General features: G+C 36.7%; 1 protein-coding gene across 2 annotated transcripts in view; it reads left to right on the plus strand.

The window, feature by feature from the left end:
• Positions 1-16,068, plus strand: part of SESN1 (sestrin 1) — a 123,697-nt gene that overhangs the window by 103,715 nt on the left and 3,914 nt on the right. For both annotated transcript variants that reach the window (XM_036767013.1, XM_036767014.1), the window contains exons 2-7: positions 4,575-4,640; positions 5,865-6,065; positions 6,780-6,962; positions 7,788-8,024; positions 10,532-10,679; positions 13,534-13,646. In XM_036767013.1, the coding sequence (XP_036622908.1) occupies positions 4,575-4,640; positions 5,865-6,065; positions 6,780-6,962; positions 7,788-8,024; positions 10,532-10,679; positions 13,534-13,646 (948 nt within the window). The remainder of the gene's footprint in view (positions 1-4,574; positions 4,641-5,864; positions 6,066-6,779; positions 6,963-7,787; positions 8,025-10,531; positions 10,680-13,533; positions 13,647-16,068) is intronic.

The raw sequence follows: 16,068 nt of genomic DNA on the forward strand, positions 1-16,068 counted from the left end.
CTTTTACTTTAGGCTGCACGTAAACTTTGAGAAGTCTCACCTAATGTAAAAATGACTTGATCCTTAATTTATGGCAATTACCTTTAACATCAGTTTTCTAATTTCATCTCATGTCTTATTTGTGAAGTTGAGTTTTTGTCAACCCCTCAAACATTGGTTTGCTATACTATCAAAATAATTAAAATCTATTGGGCATTCCTTCAGGGGTCAAATAAATACTATGGTTTGTACATTATGGGACAAGAACAGCTAGTGCTTCCTATCTAGCTAGTATTAAGGCAGAGTAATTTAGTGAGAAAAGCATTCAATAGGGAGTCAGGAGAAAAGGATTTTGGACCAGGAATGCCAATAGCTAGGCCTGTTACCTTGGGTTCATTTCTCTTGGGCCTCAGATTCCCCAATTAGGAAATAAGTGGTAGGCTAATAACTCCAATTTTTTTTTTGCAATAAAGTGGAAACCTATAGCAAATTTTTACCAATCTGCAAAATTTTTACAACCAAATACCCTTCCTTAAAACTTGTAATTATCAGCATCTTGATGGTGATTTTAAGGTTTACAAAGCACTTATTATCTCATTTAAACTTCACAACACTCTAAGAAGCTACTAGATGTAGCTCCATGTTATAAACTTTAAAATTGACTTTATGCAGAACAGCTTTAAAAATAACATGTTGAATTTATTATTTGTTTCAGGTTTTTTTTGGTAGTGTCCGGCTTTTCAGGACTCCTTTTGGGGTTCCTTTGGTAATGTACCACAATGGTTTACCATTTTCTTCTCCAGCTCGTTTTGCAGATGAAGAAACTAAGGCAGACAGGGTTAGGTGACTTGCCCAGAGTCATATAGCTAGTAAATTGTATGAGGCTAGGTTTGAACTGAGGAAGAAATGAATCTTCCTGACTCCAGGCCTAGCACTCTCTCTACTGCGCCACCTAGGTGCCCCTGAATTCAATTATATACTTAAAAAAGAATAACTGTAATAGAAATCTTTGGTTTCATATTTAGTTGTTTTTATGTTCTTTGCATATGGAAATATTCATGTTTGGTGTTAAGAATAACAAAATTTGCGTCTACATGTTTGTATTTTGTAAAATAAAAATGTAAATGTTTATATACACACACACAGACACATATACTGATTTGACAGAGAATGAATGAATTACACCCTAACTTACTAGGGGCAATTTGAAAAGGCTTTAAACTCAGTTCCTTGGATGGAAAGTCACAGCAACCAGGCATTCAGGAAGGAGGGAGTACATGTTGTATCTGTGTACATGCCATAGCTTTAAATCTATTTACTAGCATTCTCTAACCAGCAAGTGATGGAAGATGTTCTTTTTTTAGGGGCCTAATTCAGTTATAATAGTCTTTCATCGTATTTTTTTAATCTTGTTGGTCAATAGGGTTCTTTTGATGACAGCCTATTATTTTATTAATTATGTTTAAAGGGAGAGAAAGTTAATTTTAAAGTTGGGAACATAATATAGTGGATGTTGCTCAGTTCTCACAAATTGAATCTAGTACTGCCTAGAGAGAAAAGTAGAAAGGAGGCAGGTCTTGATATTCTGCCTGAAAAGAAGAAAGAATGAGTTTTGCCTGGAGGTACAATATCAGTTATTTTAAAATTGGGTTCCTTGTTCTGTATCCTGAAATGCTCACCAAGAATGCATTGTCTCATTTGTGAAGTACGTGTAACTATTCCTTTACCTTTTAGTTAGTAGCAAGGAAAAATCCACTTTTTTTCTATTTCAAATATTTGTTGTTTGGGGATAGTCAGTACCTTTAACTTCTAAGGTAAGTAAAAAAGACATTTCATGAAGCTTGCCCAGAGTGTAGAAGCCCTTACAGGCATGATTCTGGATAAACATTTGTCATATTCCCGTTGCTCTAGCAAAGGACAGAGTATTGAGAAGACGATGGAGGGGGGAGCCCCTTTCTTTTCCCCTTTTTTTCTTCTTTCCTGCCTTTCCCTCTTGGTTTTGTACTACTACACAACTCCTTCACATGCTTTAGGTTTAGTAGGAAGCTAACTTTGATCTGGTTTGATATTGGGGGAGGGAAGTGAAACCAGGAAGCCGGAGAGGCTGATTGTGTGGGTCCAAGGCTTGCCCTGAGCACAATTTGAAGTAGGTAGAACTGGTCTTGATTGGTCCCTATTTTTCCTAGCTTTTCTCGGCTGTTTCCCTCCAGTTTCTTGCTGTCCTGTTACTTCACACGAAGGCAGCTAGGGGGAGCACTAGATAGACCCTGGGAGTGGGAGTCAGTAAGATGAGTTTCATTGCTGCCTCAGACACCAGTCTGGACAAGTCACTTGACCTCTTTGTGCCTTGGTTTCCTCATCTTCAAAGTGGAGATGAGACTAGAACCTGTCTCACTAGGGTTGTGAGGATCAAGTGAGTTAACTTATGTATTTAATTGCTAGTTATTATTTATTATTATTACGGCCTTCATTTTATTGGTAGGGAAACTGAGGCCAAGGGAAGTTAAATATCCTGCCCAAGCGAATTCTAAAGAGAGTTCTCCGACTCCATAGCAGCATCCTGTCTGTTACACCGAGACTAGTCGACTAGTCCTCTAGGATCCTTAACTGAGGGAACCAGAGGAAGACATTTACTCTTAGATAGAGCAGTTTCCCTGGAAAAATATGGGTCCACCAGTTTGTGAAAGAAAAATTCTTTAGCCAACAAGCATTTATAAAATTCTGAGCCCTATGCTGAGTTGGAAAAACGAGGTGGGGCATACCTGGGCAGAGAAAGACAGAAAAATAAAGAAAATAAATAATTACATAATTCTTAACTTCAGAAGAGTTCTAAATCTTATGAAGTAAAGCTCACACACATATAACAGGATTGGAGGGTAGTTTGGGAGCCAGAAAGCACCTTTGAGGTTATCAAGCCCAACCCCTTCATTATTGTACAGTTAAAGACACTGAGGCCTAAGTAGGTTAAATAACTTGCATGTCGCTGAAATGGGTAGTAAGGGGCAGAGCTGGGATTTGAACCCAGGTTTTTTGACAGACATTTGCTCTTTTCTTTGGCACCAAGCTGCTTCCCTACTGATAACAGGACTACTGTAAAGGCTGAATGAGAAAAGTAGAGCTGAAACTATGTGCTCTATGTATTGCTCTTCCTCAGTTTGCATTTCATGGGTTTCATCACTTGTGGAAACTATTGCATTCTTGTCAGAATGATGTTTTGAGTTTAGGGAATATTCCTCTGACAGTTTGTTGTGGGAATGATAAAATTGAGATTCGCTAGGTTTGAACTGCAGATGGTATTTAGGGCATCTATCACCAAGGGTTGACCTTAGGACATCCCCTGGCAGGGAAATCAATTCTCCCTTTCTTAATTTAGATTTGAAGTTATATTTTCACTTATTTTATAGACTTATTTGGCACATGTGAACTCTATGTATGAATATGCTGACCTGCCCTAAAAATAACGCTCATTTTTTTTCCTATGTGCCCTATTTTGAAAATCTTTAGTAGTAAGAAGCTTTCACTAACTTGGACTAATTTTTGGGGGGTTGTAGCCAAGTTTTTCTCTCTTTTTTAAAAGGAAAACATCTGGTTTGAATCACAAAGAACATTTGAAAGCACAGGGGAGAGGGTGGAGATTATATTTTATGTAATTATGTAAGTAAGGGTTAATATTTAGCCTTGCAGTCTCTAAAATTTTTAATTTTATCTTGAAAGAAATGATACTGGTTTAGTTGGACAGAGACCTCAAAAATGCAGGATGTGGATTGGGGTCTTAACACATTACATGGAAAAGGGGGCTCCTATTCATGTCTTGGCAGATTTTGTCAACCTTCAGTAGACTGGAAGTCATTTAAGATGCAGGCTGTACATGGATTCTCTATGATCTTACATGTTAAAAGGCAAACACATTAATTTTTCAACTATTAATATGTAATGGAAGCATTACCTCCTGACACAGGAAAGAATAAGGAGCAACAATGTCAAATAAAAAAACTCTGCAAGTGAAAGTGTCTCTAAATTTGTTTTCCTGGGTCCTGCAGAAAACATCTGTTGCTCTTTTTCTTGTTAAATAACCAGGTTGTGTTGTTTTGGGGTTTTTTTGAAGGTTTTCCCTTTAGTTATAAAGCATTGTTACAGGTGTCATCTGTCAGTTCCCTTAAAAACCTTCTGGTTTTTAATACGTCTAAGTTAAGGTTACAGCTTTACTATTTTCAGAAAAGATATCTAAGGATTCACATGTTGATTTTGAATGTGCAAACACATGGGTCTTATTTTGTATCACTGACGATCCACACGGTTGAGTGCTGTGTGCTGAACGTTTTGTTCTAGACTCTGTGCCAACTAAGTACCTTATGCAAAAGTATGGTTTTAGTAAAACAGGTTTTCTTGTTTTTAGTCAGAATGGCACTGTGATCTGTGGTTAGCTTTGAGATGCAAACAGAAAAATGAAGAGTGTGGATCTAGGCATGAATACCAACTCACTGCCCAAACAAGTCTGTCTCTGTCTGACTGGGTGGCTGTTTTTTCCATTCCCAGAGCCCCAGTTCACGTTGTTTACTGCTCAAGATTTGAGATGGTGTAATTTTCTTTTCTAGGAACTTGGAATTAGAATTCCTCGACCACTAGGACACGGACCAAGCAGATTCATCCCAGAGAAGGAGGTATGTTATTTTAAAGGTACATAGTGAACTGTATGCTTTTAAGGAAAGATTTTCAGAACCTACTTTTGGGCATCAGGGCAAGTGTTGGTCAACAAAATGTTTTATGCAGAGCTCACCACAGTTCATCATCATATTTTGGCAGTAAATCTATAGAACTGTAAGGCTGGGATTTATTACTACTTGGTAACACTGTTTAGCATTCACATAGAGAAAGCCAAGACTTGTTTTTCAGTAATGATACTCCACCCCTTCTTATTCAGACAATGGCCAACTTTTCCCATGCTTTTAGTTACTTAGCAGTGGCAGAGTGTACACTAATAATCTGTGCTGTCCTTGTACCGGATCATCAGAACCCAAAAGCAGTTGGACATAATTTTCTCTAAAAAGGTTTTATTAGTTTTTTTTTAACATTGCTATCACTTTTCAATGACACCCTCCTTTCCTCTTCCCCAGCCTTGTCTGACAGTGTCCTGCCTATAGTCTCCCACCCTTCTTACATGAGATGTGGGAGGTGATGCTGTACTTTCAGACTGTTGAAGTCACGGTTGGTCACTTGTCCTTAACTTCCCACAAGAGTAATTTGTGAGACTCAAATGAAATAATAATAAAATATTATATATAGTATATAATATTATTATAATAAATGTTCATAAAGTAATCTGCAAAACTTGAGATGCTTTTACAAATGTCAATTACCATCAGGATGATTTATCTAATGACTTTGTTATGGTGGTGTAGTGGAAAGAACATAGGAGTAGGAGCCAAGAACCTGGGATTCGCCACATATCGACTATGTGGGCAATGTGTTGCCATGTATTGGACATTTCCCTTTACTTCTTTCTCATCTGTAAAGTGAAAGGGTTCATTGCTAAGATCCCTTCCAGCTGTTAACAATCATTAATCTTGCCTTCATTGGAAGGCAGGAGGAATTACGTGTTATGAGAGGCTTCAGGAATCTATCTCTGAGGTCTCGTTTCCAACATGTTTCCTAAATTTAATTGTCTATGCAAATTACTGCCAGATTTGTAAACCATCTTATCTAGATGACCTTTCATTTTTTCCTTTTAGTATTAACAGATAATTTTATAGAGTTTAGATGGTTTCTGGAGCTACGGTGTTGTACTTAATTGCTTCTTAGTAACTGGAGTTAAGATCAAAAAGCATAGCTTTTAAATTGTGTGTTAACAATTTACAAAACTGAATTTTTCCCCCTAATTTATATAGATTCTTCAAGTGGGTAATGAAGATGCCCAGATGCACACTTTGTTTGAAGATTCTTTTGCTGCTTTGGGTCGTTTGGATAATATTACCTTAGTGATGGTTTTTCATCCACAGTATCTAGAAAGTTTCTTAAAAACCCAACACTATCTACTACAGATGGATGGGCCACTCCCTCTTCATTACCGACACTACATTGGAATAATGGTATGTAAAGGTTCAACGAAATTTAATTTATGCCATCTCCTTCATAGGGAGTGTTAATGCCTTTAAAAGTGACATGCTTTTATATTCGGACTTTTAACTGGATTTCTATTGGAGATATCTATGTTTTTAATCTCTTATAACCCCTAAACAAAAGGTGATGGTGTATGTCATTTCTTTCCCTGAAAAATATAAGTATTTTCCATGAAATTAAGAGAATAAAATTTAATACAGCTTTTGTTGTTACTTAAAATTTCAAAATTATTTTGTGCATCAGAAATTCTTGTTATATTGAAATTGCCATTGTATTGGACCTCGGTGCTCTGCAAATGTGTCAACTTTTAAGTGACTTGAGTACCATTGATCTTTTTCAGATATGTATGTGTATATATGTTTACTGATGATCTCATAAATATTTTTAACTTAGTACTTCCTGCAAAATCCCTTTTGATTCTAAGAAGGAAAAATGAGTTTCAGAGAGATTCAATATAGGTAATTTTTCCAGTGTTCAAATGATGGTTTTTTAAGTGTTTTTTTTAATGTTTGAGTTATTTCTGCCAGTTATTATGTTATACAGATAATGTTTTCTTAAATTTTAATTGTCAGAGTAACTTTATTTGCTGTTTTATACCATCTACAAGTATATTTTTGCAGTGTTTTGTTTGAGTCTAATTTTTCTGGTCATTTAGAGTAGTGTGCTTCTTTCTTTCTCTTAAGGCTGCAGCAAGACACCAGTGCTCCTACCTAGTGAACCTCCATGTAAATGATTTTCTCCATGTTGGAGGAGACCCCAAGTGGCTCAATGGTCTAGAGAATGCACCTCAAAAACTGCAAAATTTGGGAGAACTAAACAAAGTGTTAGCCCATCGGCCTTGGCTTATTACCAAAGAACATATTGAGGTAGGTCATTTGAGCATATACCATCTCAATTTTAGCGTTATTAATAAATAAGCATCAAGTGAGTGTGAATTATGGTATTCTATATAGAATATGTAAAAAGAGCTACTGTAAAGAATGGATTACAGTGCATTGATTCTGTCCTGCACAACACTTTAATGTATATGACTTTAGGGTTGAAAAAATTAAAGCAACAAAAGAATATGAGATAGGAATCTATTCTGCAGTATAGTTTGCAGTGTTGCTGAATTAAACAGGAATATAAGAATAGGTAAAGGGTGTGTGTGTGTGTGTGTGTGTGTGTGTATAAATGTATACACACACACGTATATATAAAAATAAAAATATCTCCATGTCCAAGTTCTTGCTATTACCATTTTTCAAAAGAAATAACGATTTGATGTTATTGACAAGTGCTAAACAACATACAGGCACATCTCATTCAGTAGTCTCCTCTGTAAAAGTTTCCTATAATCATTTTCAGAGCTCTTGAGTATGTAATGTGGGCAAACCACTCCTAATTCAGCATTCTGAAATATTGCACTCCTATAAGACATTTTGACGTGCTGATGGCTAAGTTGCAGCCTTTTCCAGTATCCAGCAGCATTCCTTAAATTCAGAGTAGCATAGCACCTACCAAGTTATATCAGGCCATATTTCTAAAGACAATATCAACAAATTCTGAAATGCTACTTTTTTGTCATCCTGCAACTGTCCTTTTAAGTATAGAGTTTATGTAGTATCTGGCCCTGCTTTTGATGTGTTGGGTGGTGCTATGAATGAGTGATTTTCATCAGTGTAACAACCTGTTCCATCTTAATTCCATAGCAACTTTTGAAGGCTGAAGAGCATAGTTGGTCCCTTGCCGAATTGGTACATGCAGTAGTTCTGCTCACACACTATCATTCTCTTGCCTCTTTCACATTTGGCTGTGGAATCAGTCCAGAAATTCATTGTGATGGTGGCCACACCTTTCGACCTCCTTCTGTCAGTAACTACTGCATCTGTGATATTACAAATGGCAATCACAGTATGGAGGAGATGCATGTTGCGGGAAGTGTTTCAGTAAGTATCAGTTATGTGTTACAGAGTCATAAATAAAAAATAACCTCACAGTAGTAGCTATTTCGTTTCCTTAGTTTGTTCCTTTTGTTCATTATATTTTCATTTTGGACTATAGGAAACTTAAAAATTCCATTTGGCATCTCAGATATAAGAAATACTCAGAATTATAACAAAAGGGAAAAGCAAGGCACTGATGCTCTTTTCTCATTTAGCTGAATGACTAGTTATACAGTAGGCACTTGAAAATGTCTATCGAGTATTTCTAATGTGTAAAACACGGTACTAGGTATGGAGAACAGTCATAGTCATTGCCCTCCGGGAAGTGACATTCTAAAAACACAGGAGTCAACTACCTCATATGACATGTGTCAAAGGACATGGCTTCAAATTCTGCCTCTGCTGCTTAGTACCTTTGTGACCTTGGGTAGGTCCCTTTACCTCTCTGGGCCTCAGTTTCCTTATCTGGAGGGTTAGACTACATGATTTATAAAATCCAGCCCTAAATCCTATGCTCCTGTGAGTGAGAATCTTCTACATTAAAAAAAAAAATCACCCAACTATTGCTACTTACTGAAGAATTTCCTGGTTTTTCATAGACATTTTCTGATTTATTATTTCCTATATTATTCCCCTAAAATAAATAGGGGCCAGTTAATACTGGTGCCTTCTTACAGGTCATAAAACTTTGCGTAACTGTTCCAAGACTATGTTAATGAGACCCCAAGTCATGGGTTTAGATTTAAGCCTCTGTTGGGCCTTAACACCAGCCAGCTATTTTGCTAATTAGTTCTGGTTAAAAGGGAGACCAAGTAAGTATGTGTAGATGAACTGAGACACTAGGAATAAATTTCTTTCCTTGTTACTGACAGTGATATATGGTATATGACCAAGAAAAAAATTACTTAAGCCTCCCATCACCCTTGTGTAAAATGGGAGCATAATGGGCAGTGGGTAATGAACCAAGCAAGTTTCCCCCGATACATAATAGTCGCTCAGCATTCTTGGGGTGTGAAGCAGGCCACCATTTGATAAATTATGTTTTCAGTGTACCAGATAGGCAGTTTGGATAGCAATTCATACCAAATAGCTCCTGAAGATGAACTAGTTAATAAAAAAAATGGTGAAGAATGTGAATTTTTTTCCTAATAATATTGTGCATCTAAAATTCCAAGAAATAATGCCACTACGTTTTCATACTGCCATTTTGTTTCATTATTCCAACTGGCATGTTTGTTTAAGCAAAATGAGACCTTAAGTATTGGAGCAAAAGTATACAGCTGAAACGGGATCTGTTTCTATGCCCAGTGTTAGTTTTTAAAATACTACTTATTTCAGCTATACCTAACCATGGCCTCTCTTGTCTTTAAGCAAAGTAGGGAAATGTCACCAATACTATTAAAGGCAGCATGGGCCATCTAACCCCAGCAAACAGTGATGTTTGTCTCTGAGCCAATAATTTTTCATACGTCCATGTCAGTTTTATGGTAATGTGATCAGTAGCAGTTCTTTGAACCTCATCAATGAGTTGCTTTCCTTGATGATACTATTATAGTAAACATATAAAATTATTTTAGCACCAACTGTTAGGATCATGTTAAAGTGTATCCCACAAATATCTGACTCAGCTAGGTACTTGGTGAGGACCAAGGAGGTGGCTAATGTGAGATCCCTCCTCCGGTGCTCTGTTGGCACAGATCCACTTGCTTAAACCTCCTAGGTTAACCCCCCGCCCCCCAGGAGAGTCGACAGGATTGGTTCATCGCTGTGGCAGTCATGTCTGGCTGCCACTGTTTAGTTCCCCTTGCAGAACTAAAATATGTAAAGTAGATGGCAAGCACCAGCCTTTCCAAAACACATCTCTGAAATAGCAACATAATGTTTGATATACGGAATTTTGTGTGGCAGCCAAATTTCATTGAACTACATGTGTCATATAACAACAAAAGGGATTATAATAGTCTATACGCAGGGTAATAAGGACCTCATCTTAGGTGGTTGGAGGGGAAACTATGTTGTGGAGATAAAAACAGTGAACTTGGTATGGATTTGGATGTGGAAGGGAAGAGAAAGGAAGGGAAGAGTCAAAGAAAAATCAGTAGTTAGAAGGAATTTGACATGGGAAGGTTTACGGGTAAGAGGTTTTGAGTTTTGGATGTGTCGAGTTTGAGGTCTACTCAGTATCGAGAGATATGCAGCAAACAAAAATAAGGGTCTGGAGCATGGAAAGGCTTTGGAGGTAGTTACTTGACATTGATAATTGAAATCATGGAAATGAATAGAAATTATAAAAGGAGAGAGTTTAAGTATTCATTCTAATAAACAAAATATACTGGCACATCTCTGAATTCATTTATTCAGTACACTTCAATAACATAACAAAAACAAAAATAACGTCTCCATGACACTTTATAAAATAAAAAAGAATTGAGAGTTCCAATTTTAACTTTAAATTGCTGAATAATCTCTACTTATGTGGCATGTTTAGCACTAATTATGTATTTTTTCAGATAGCTGATTCTTTTTGTGAGGTTGAAGCCCTCATGGAGAAAATGAAACAGTTACAGGAGTGTCGTGATGAAGAAGAAGCAAGTCAGGAAGAGATGGCTTCACGTTTCGAGATTGAGAAAAGAGAGAGCATGTTTGTTTTTTCATCAGGTAAATACTTTTTATATAGTCAGAATAGTTTTCCTTTAAAATTAGTTTCTTTTGAAGAAAGTTTATAAACTAGCTAGACAAATGTTGAGAAACATATTATTTTAGATAGATATCCCTTATTGGAAGTAAACAATATTTGAAAATGAACTTTAATGTAATTTATAAATAGGATGCTATATTCAATAATCCAACCAAACAAGCATTTATTAAGCATCTACTATATGCTAGGATACCAAAAAAAAAAGCCTTTGCCCTGAAGGAGCTTATATCTTAGTGGAGAGGGAGGAATAAAAAAATATAAACAAGATAATTGGGGGGTTGGGAAAAAATAAAGCTAGGAAGTTAAGGGAAAGCTTCTTACAGCACGAAGCTAGCCTTTTGAAAAAGGCAAAGGATTCTATGGGGCAGAAATAAGGAAGAGGGTATATTTAGGCATAGGCGACAGCCATGTCTGTGCCAAGGCACACAGACAGAGGTGGGAATTTCAGTGCTGAGTTTGGAACATGGCTAATGGGTTAGTTTGGCTATAATGATGAATACATAGAAGTGGGGAGTTGTTAGTGTGATGTGTCTAAAAAGGTGTCTGAAGGTACCAGTTATCCAATTGAAATAGTTAAAAATTTTCAGATTTCCTCAGGATTTTAGAAAGTGTGCTCTGTTGTTGCTTCAGCTAACATTTTGAATTTGAAACCACTTTTTAAAAATGAAATTTTTTTATTTTCAGTTCCAAATTCTCTTCCCTTCATCCCCTTCCCCCAGCCATTGAGAATGCAAGAAATATAATGCCCCTTATACATATAAAGGCAGGCAAGACATATTTGCACATTAGCCATATTTGGGAGGGTGATAAGGAGAAAAAATCCACTTCAGTTGATACTCTTGAATTCATCAGAGGAGGATAGGATAGCATGCTTCATCACTAGGCCTTTGGAGTTGTGGTGGGTCATTGTGTTGAGCACAAAGTCTCTGTGATAGCACTTTGTAAAGGACTATATAGGTGCAAGATGGTGGTGTGGCATTAACAAAATAGAAGTGGAAAACTAACAGTGATCCTGATAAAGCCTGGGAAAAAGATGTGGTCCTAGCAAGGTGACTTGGGCCCATTTCTGTCTCCCTTCTCTCTGCTAGAAAAGAAGAGAACTAAGTGAGAGTATTTCTAAGTTCCTTGCAGCTTTGACATTCTTCTATAATAGTCTGTTATCTGTAGATCTCACCATGCTACTCTTCTATTCTGAAACCTTCAGAGTGTCTCTTTTCTTTAGGATAATATAGGAAATCCTCAACATGGTATTTAAAGTTCTTCACAATATGGCTTTAAGCTAATTTCCTATTCTTATTTCATAGTTCTCTTTCACATACGCTCTGTAATTGCTACCACAATTGATATTCATGTCCCTTCTCACCTTTGCCTCTTAGAATCCCTGGTTTCCTTCAGAGCGCAGTTCAGCAGTCCGGACTTCCCTGTTCCCCCAGTTTGTACTCTGTTCGTCTTGAAATTCTTTTGTGTTATTTTGTATAGACTGTTCTTCTGTCTATGTTGTATCTCTAGCCAATCTATTCCTATTCTACCACATACTCCAGAACATGTAATATGCTCAAGAACTTTTTTGACAGCCTGCTTTTGTCCCTCTCCATGTACTCCTCCTCCTTCTTTTTGCAAAAAGAGTCATCCCTTATAACAATCACAAGAGGAGAAAAAAAGGAATTCAGCAAAATTGACCAGTGTATCAAGCAAACCGGGCATCAGGTGTTTCCCACCCAGTCTCCCCACCTCAGCACAAAAAGGGAAGGGAGGTACATTTTCATACCTCCTCTTCGGAGTCAAGCTGGTTCATAATTTTACAGCATTGTACTCAGTTGTTAAATTTTTGTCTTTGTATCCCTGGGGAGAGCAGAAGTACCTTGCACACAGTAGGTACTTTATAATTATTTGTTGAAATGAATTGCGATTCCATGAAAGATTTTTTATCTTATAGTAAATCCTTTTGTAGCTGTTACTTTATTCTAGATAGATAATTCAGACTATAAACTAAAGATGTGTGATAGAAACGTATTATAAAATACCTTTTAAAATGTATTTTGATAATAGAAAAGAAAAAAAGTATGCACTTAAAGGTTTTAATAATTTTTTTAAAGATTAAAGCAAAGCCAAAAGAGTGATTTTTTAAGTGACTTTTTTCTTAAAATGTAATTTTGTTTTCCCTCATGCCTGAAATTATAGGAGTTATCAGGCAAGAATCACTTTGGATTGTTATTTTATTGGGTCTTAAAAACTAATGCTTTGTGATGATTCTCCATGTAAGAAATTGAAGTCAGTTCAGCAGTAAGTAGTGATGGTAACTCATACAGTATTTTTTCCCTCACCCATTCTTCCAAAATAGTGCTTAGGGCCACTAGATTATTTTGACTGTGTGACTGTACATGGTAAATTTTCACTTGCACATTAATCCTCCGATTATACCATAAACTATATAATTATAAAGTACCATCTTATAGCATGGTACCACAGTTAAATATTTCATCCATGTTTTTATCTTCAGGTATTTGCTACAAGTGTTTCCAAACCTTGTGCACTCAAGTATGAAAATCATACTTCTAAAATATTTCATCTTTTTAAAAAAAATTTTGTGGAAAATGAATCAGAAATGATTTAGAAAATTATGTGCATGAGAATATCTGTGGAAGTGCTACCTTCAGTACATTTCCACTCACTAGTGGAATCTAATCTACTTTTCCAGGTTACCACATTAGGATTTTATTTGAACTACTTGAAGAGAAGGAAATCCATGTGGATAAAATATAATTATCAAAGACCCTTATTAAAAAGCCAGTAATGGCATTTTCATTATTGCAGATGATGAAGAAGTTGCACCAGCAAGAGATGTATCACGACACTTTGAGGACACTAGTTATGGTTATAAAGATTTCTCTAGACATGGGATGCATGTGCCAACATTTCGAGTTCAGGTAAAATTGAAGTTTGAATTTTATATACTATATCTAAAAAGCCTTATTGTTGTAGCTTGACAGGGAGCTGGTTTTGAGAACGCTAAAAACTAGTAAAGGGAAAGTAATTTTGTAGTTCCCAAATAAGGCATGGATCTTATTCTAAGTTTATAAGGCTATTGTCTGGAGTTCAGAACATATGTTCCCATTCAAGCCTTTTATAAAGATTTTCACAATAGCCAATGAAAACTGATATTAAATCAGAATATAGATGAAGTATGATAATAGTATTTCACAATCTGGTTACCCTTTATAGTATTGTTTCTCTGTAAAAAGTTAGCGTTCCAACTTGGGATGTCAGGAAAACATTTCCTCTCTTGCTGTACCAGCAATGGGAAAGGGAACTCAACCTCACCCCATAAGCAGCAGGTATTTTTCCAAGACTTCATAAGCATCAGAGAAGGAAGGGGAAAACGAATCCTGGCTTTGTTGGAAAACACAAGGAATTTGAATAGTTGGGTTGAGGGCAGGGGGAGTGGCATCCATAATCAGAGGACTGACTGACTAACACTAGATAAAGGCACTATTTTTAGCCTTACATTTTTTAAAAATTGGTATCCTACTAAATTGTTGCAAGAAGGGAAATGCACATTTTAAATGTCCATTACCTGAATGCCTTTTAAGATTGAAATATTCCCTGAATTTAATTGAAAGCAGTGCCATTCTCTTTATAGGTTTCAGATTTAACTTTGAATGACTTCACAAAGTTATTCATCAGTCTTAAGAGTAAATAGGCAAAAATAATGATGCAGTGTTTATATAAATATTGCTTTGCTAATATCAGATTATTGACTGTAACATACAGTAAAACTTGAATTAATTCTGCAAATTTGGAATTCATTGTAATTAGGACCACCAGAGCCCTCTAGGATTCTGTTTCTGTAGGTGATAAGAATAGCAGCAGTCCCAGTTGAGAAGTTGGGATCAATCAGTAAACATTATTAAGCATCTGCTATGTGCCAGGCACTATTGCCAGGTGAAAATAAGAAAAAAAGAATTCCTGTTCTCATATTAGCTTGTATTCTACTGGAAAAGCACACCCATCACAGATCAATATTGGGAGGTTAGGGGCATTTGCAGGCACATAGAACACACATTATGTATAATCAGTAAATATAAGATAATTTGAAAAGAGTACTGATAACTAGGGGATAAAGCGAAGAAAAATCAGAGGTTGCACCTCATTGTGGCATTGAAAAGCCAGGGGCCCTAAGAGGGAGAGGTAAGGAGGAAGTGCATTATTCCGACATGGGAGGCAGCTTAAGCCTAAAAGCACAGAGATGGGAGGTTGAATGTCAAGTTGGGGGAAGAAGTTGGCCAGTTTGGCCAGAATATAAGAGTATTAGAAGGCGAATGATGTGAAATAAATTTGGAGTGGGAAGGCCAAAGAATGCTTCGCAAATTGTCATGTCATTTGTTCAGCTACAGTATTACTGAAACTTGTCAAATCTTTCAACAGTGATTTATAATTGAGTTTTAAATGAATTGATTAAATATTCTAGGTTCAGATAATTCATTAGTTCAAGTGAATTTTCTTCTTATCCTCTAACACTTATTTCAAAAGGTGGCATTTTATCACATGTCATTCAATCAGCCAAGTTTTTATTGAGCATTGACCATCTCTAGCCCTTTGGTTAGTTTACTCAGGGATACAAAAGAAGTAAAAGACAATGGCTTCCCACCCCCTTGGTGGTAGAGGACTCATGCACAGGAATTTGGTTGACCAGTTAAGACAACTTTGTGGCCAAGATTGCTAAGTTTTGTTGTAGTAGTCCAGGCAAGGGAGATGGGGAGAATTTAGGTAGCCACAGAGAAGAATGAACAAAATGAGAACCTGCCTAAAGGAGAGAATTAGCTTTCTGGGGCTAAGGAGATCAGGTAGAAAAATGGAACTGTATAGAGAATAGATTTTAATTGAAGCAAAAAGTCCCTGTTGAGTAGCTGTGAGGAACCAGAGTAGTACCACATTAAGCAGGGTTTTGGGTGGTAAACAGAGGACTTTAGATTGGATACAGCAAGCAAGAGAGGGTACAGGTTCTTATACATGATAAAAGAGGAATTTGGGGAGAATTAAGATGCTTTTCTGGTGCCTCATTATGATTTAGAAGTGAGCATAGGTTCTCAAAATGACATCATCAGAATACAAGCTCTGGCAGTTTCTGCCAGGCTAAGAAATCTTCAGGTATAGTCCTGACAAGGACAGCTAGGAGGTACAGTGGATAGAGTGCTGCACCTGGAGTCAGGAAGACCTGAATTCAAATCTGGCCTCAGACACTTGCTAGCTGTGTGACCCTGGGCCTGTTTGCCTCAGTTTCCTCATTTATCAAATGAGCCAAAGAAGGAAATGGCAAATCATTCCAGTATCTTTGCCAAGAAAACCCCA

The sequence above is a fragment of the Trichosurus vulpecula genome, chromosome 7, assembly GCF_011100635.1.
Source record: "Trichosurus vulpecula isolate mTriVul1 chromosome 7, mTriVul1.pri, whole genome shotgun sequence".
Classification (NCBI taxonomy): Eukaryota; Metazoa; Chordata; class Mammalia; order Diprotodontia; family Phalangeridae; genus Trichosurus; species Trichosurus vulpecula.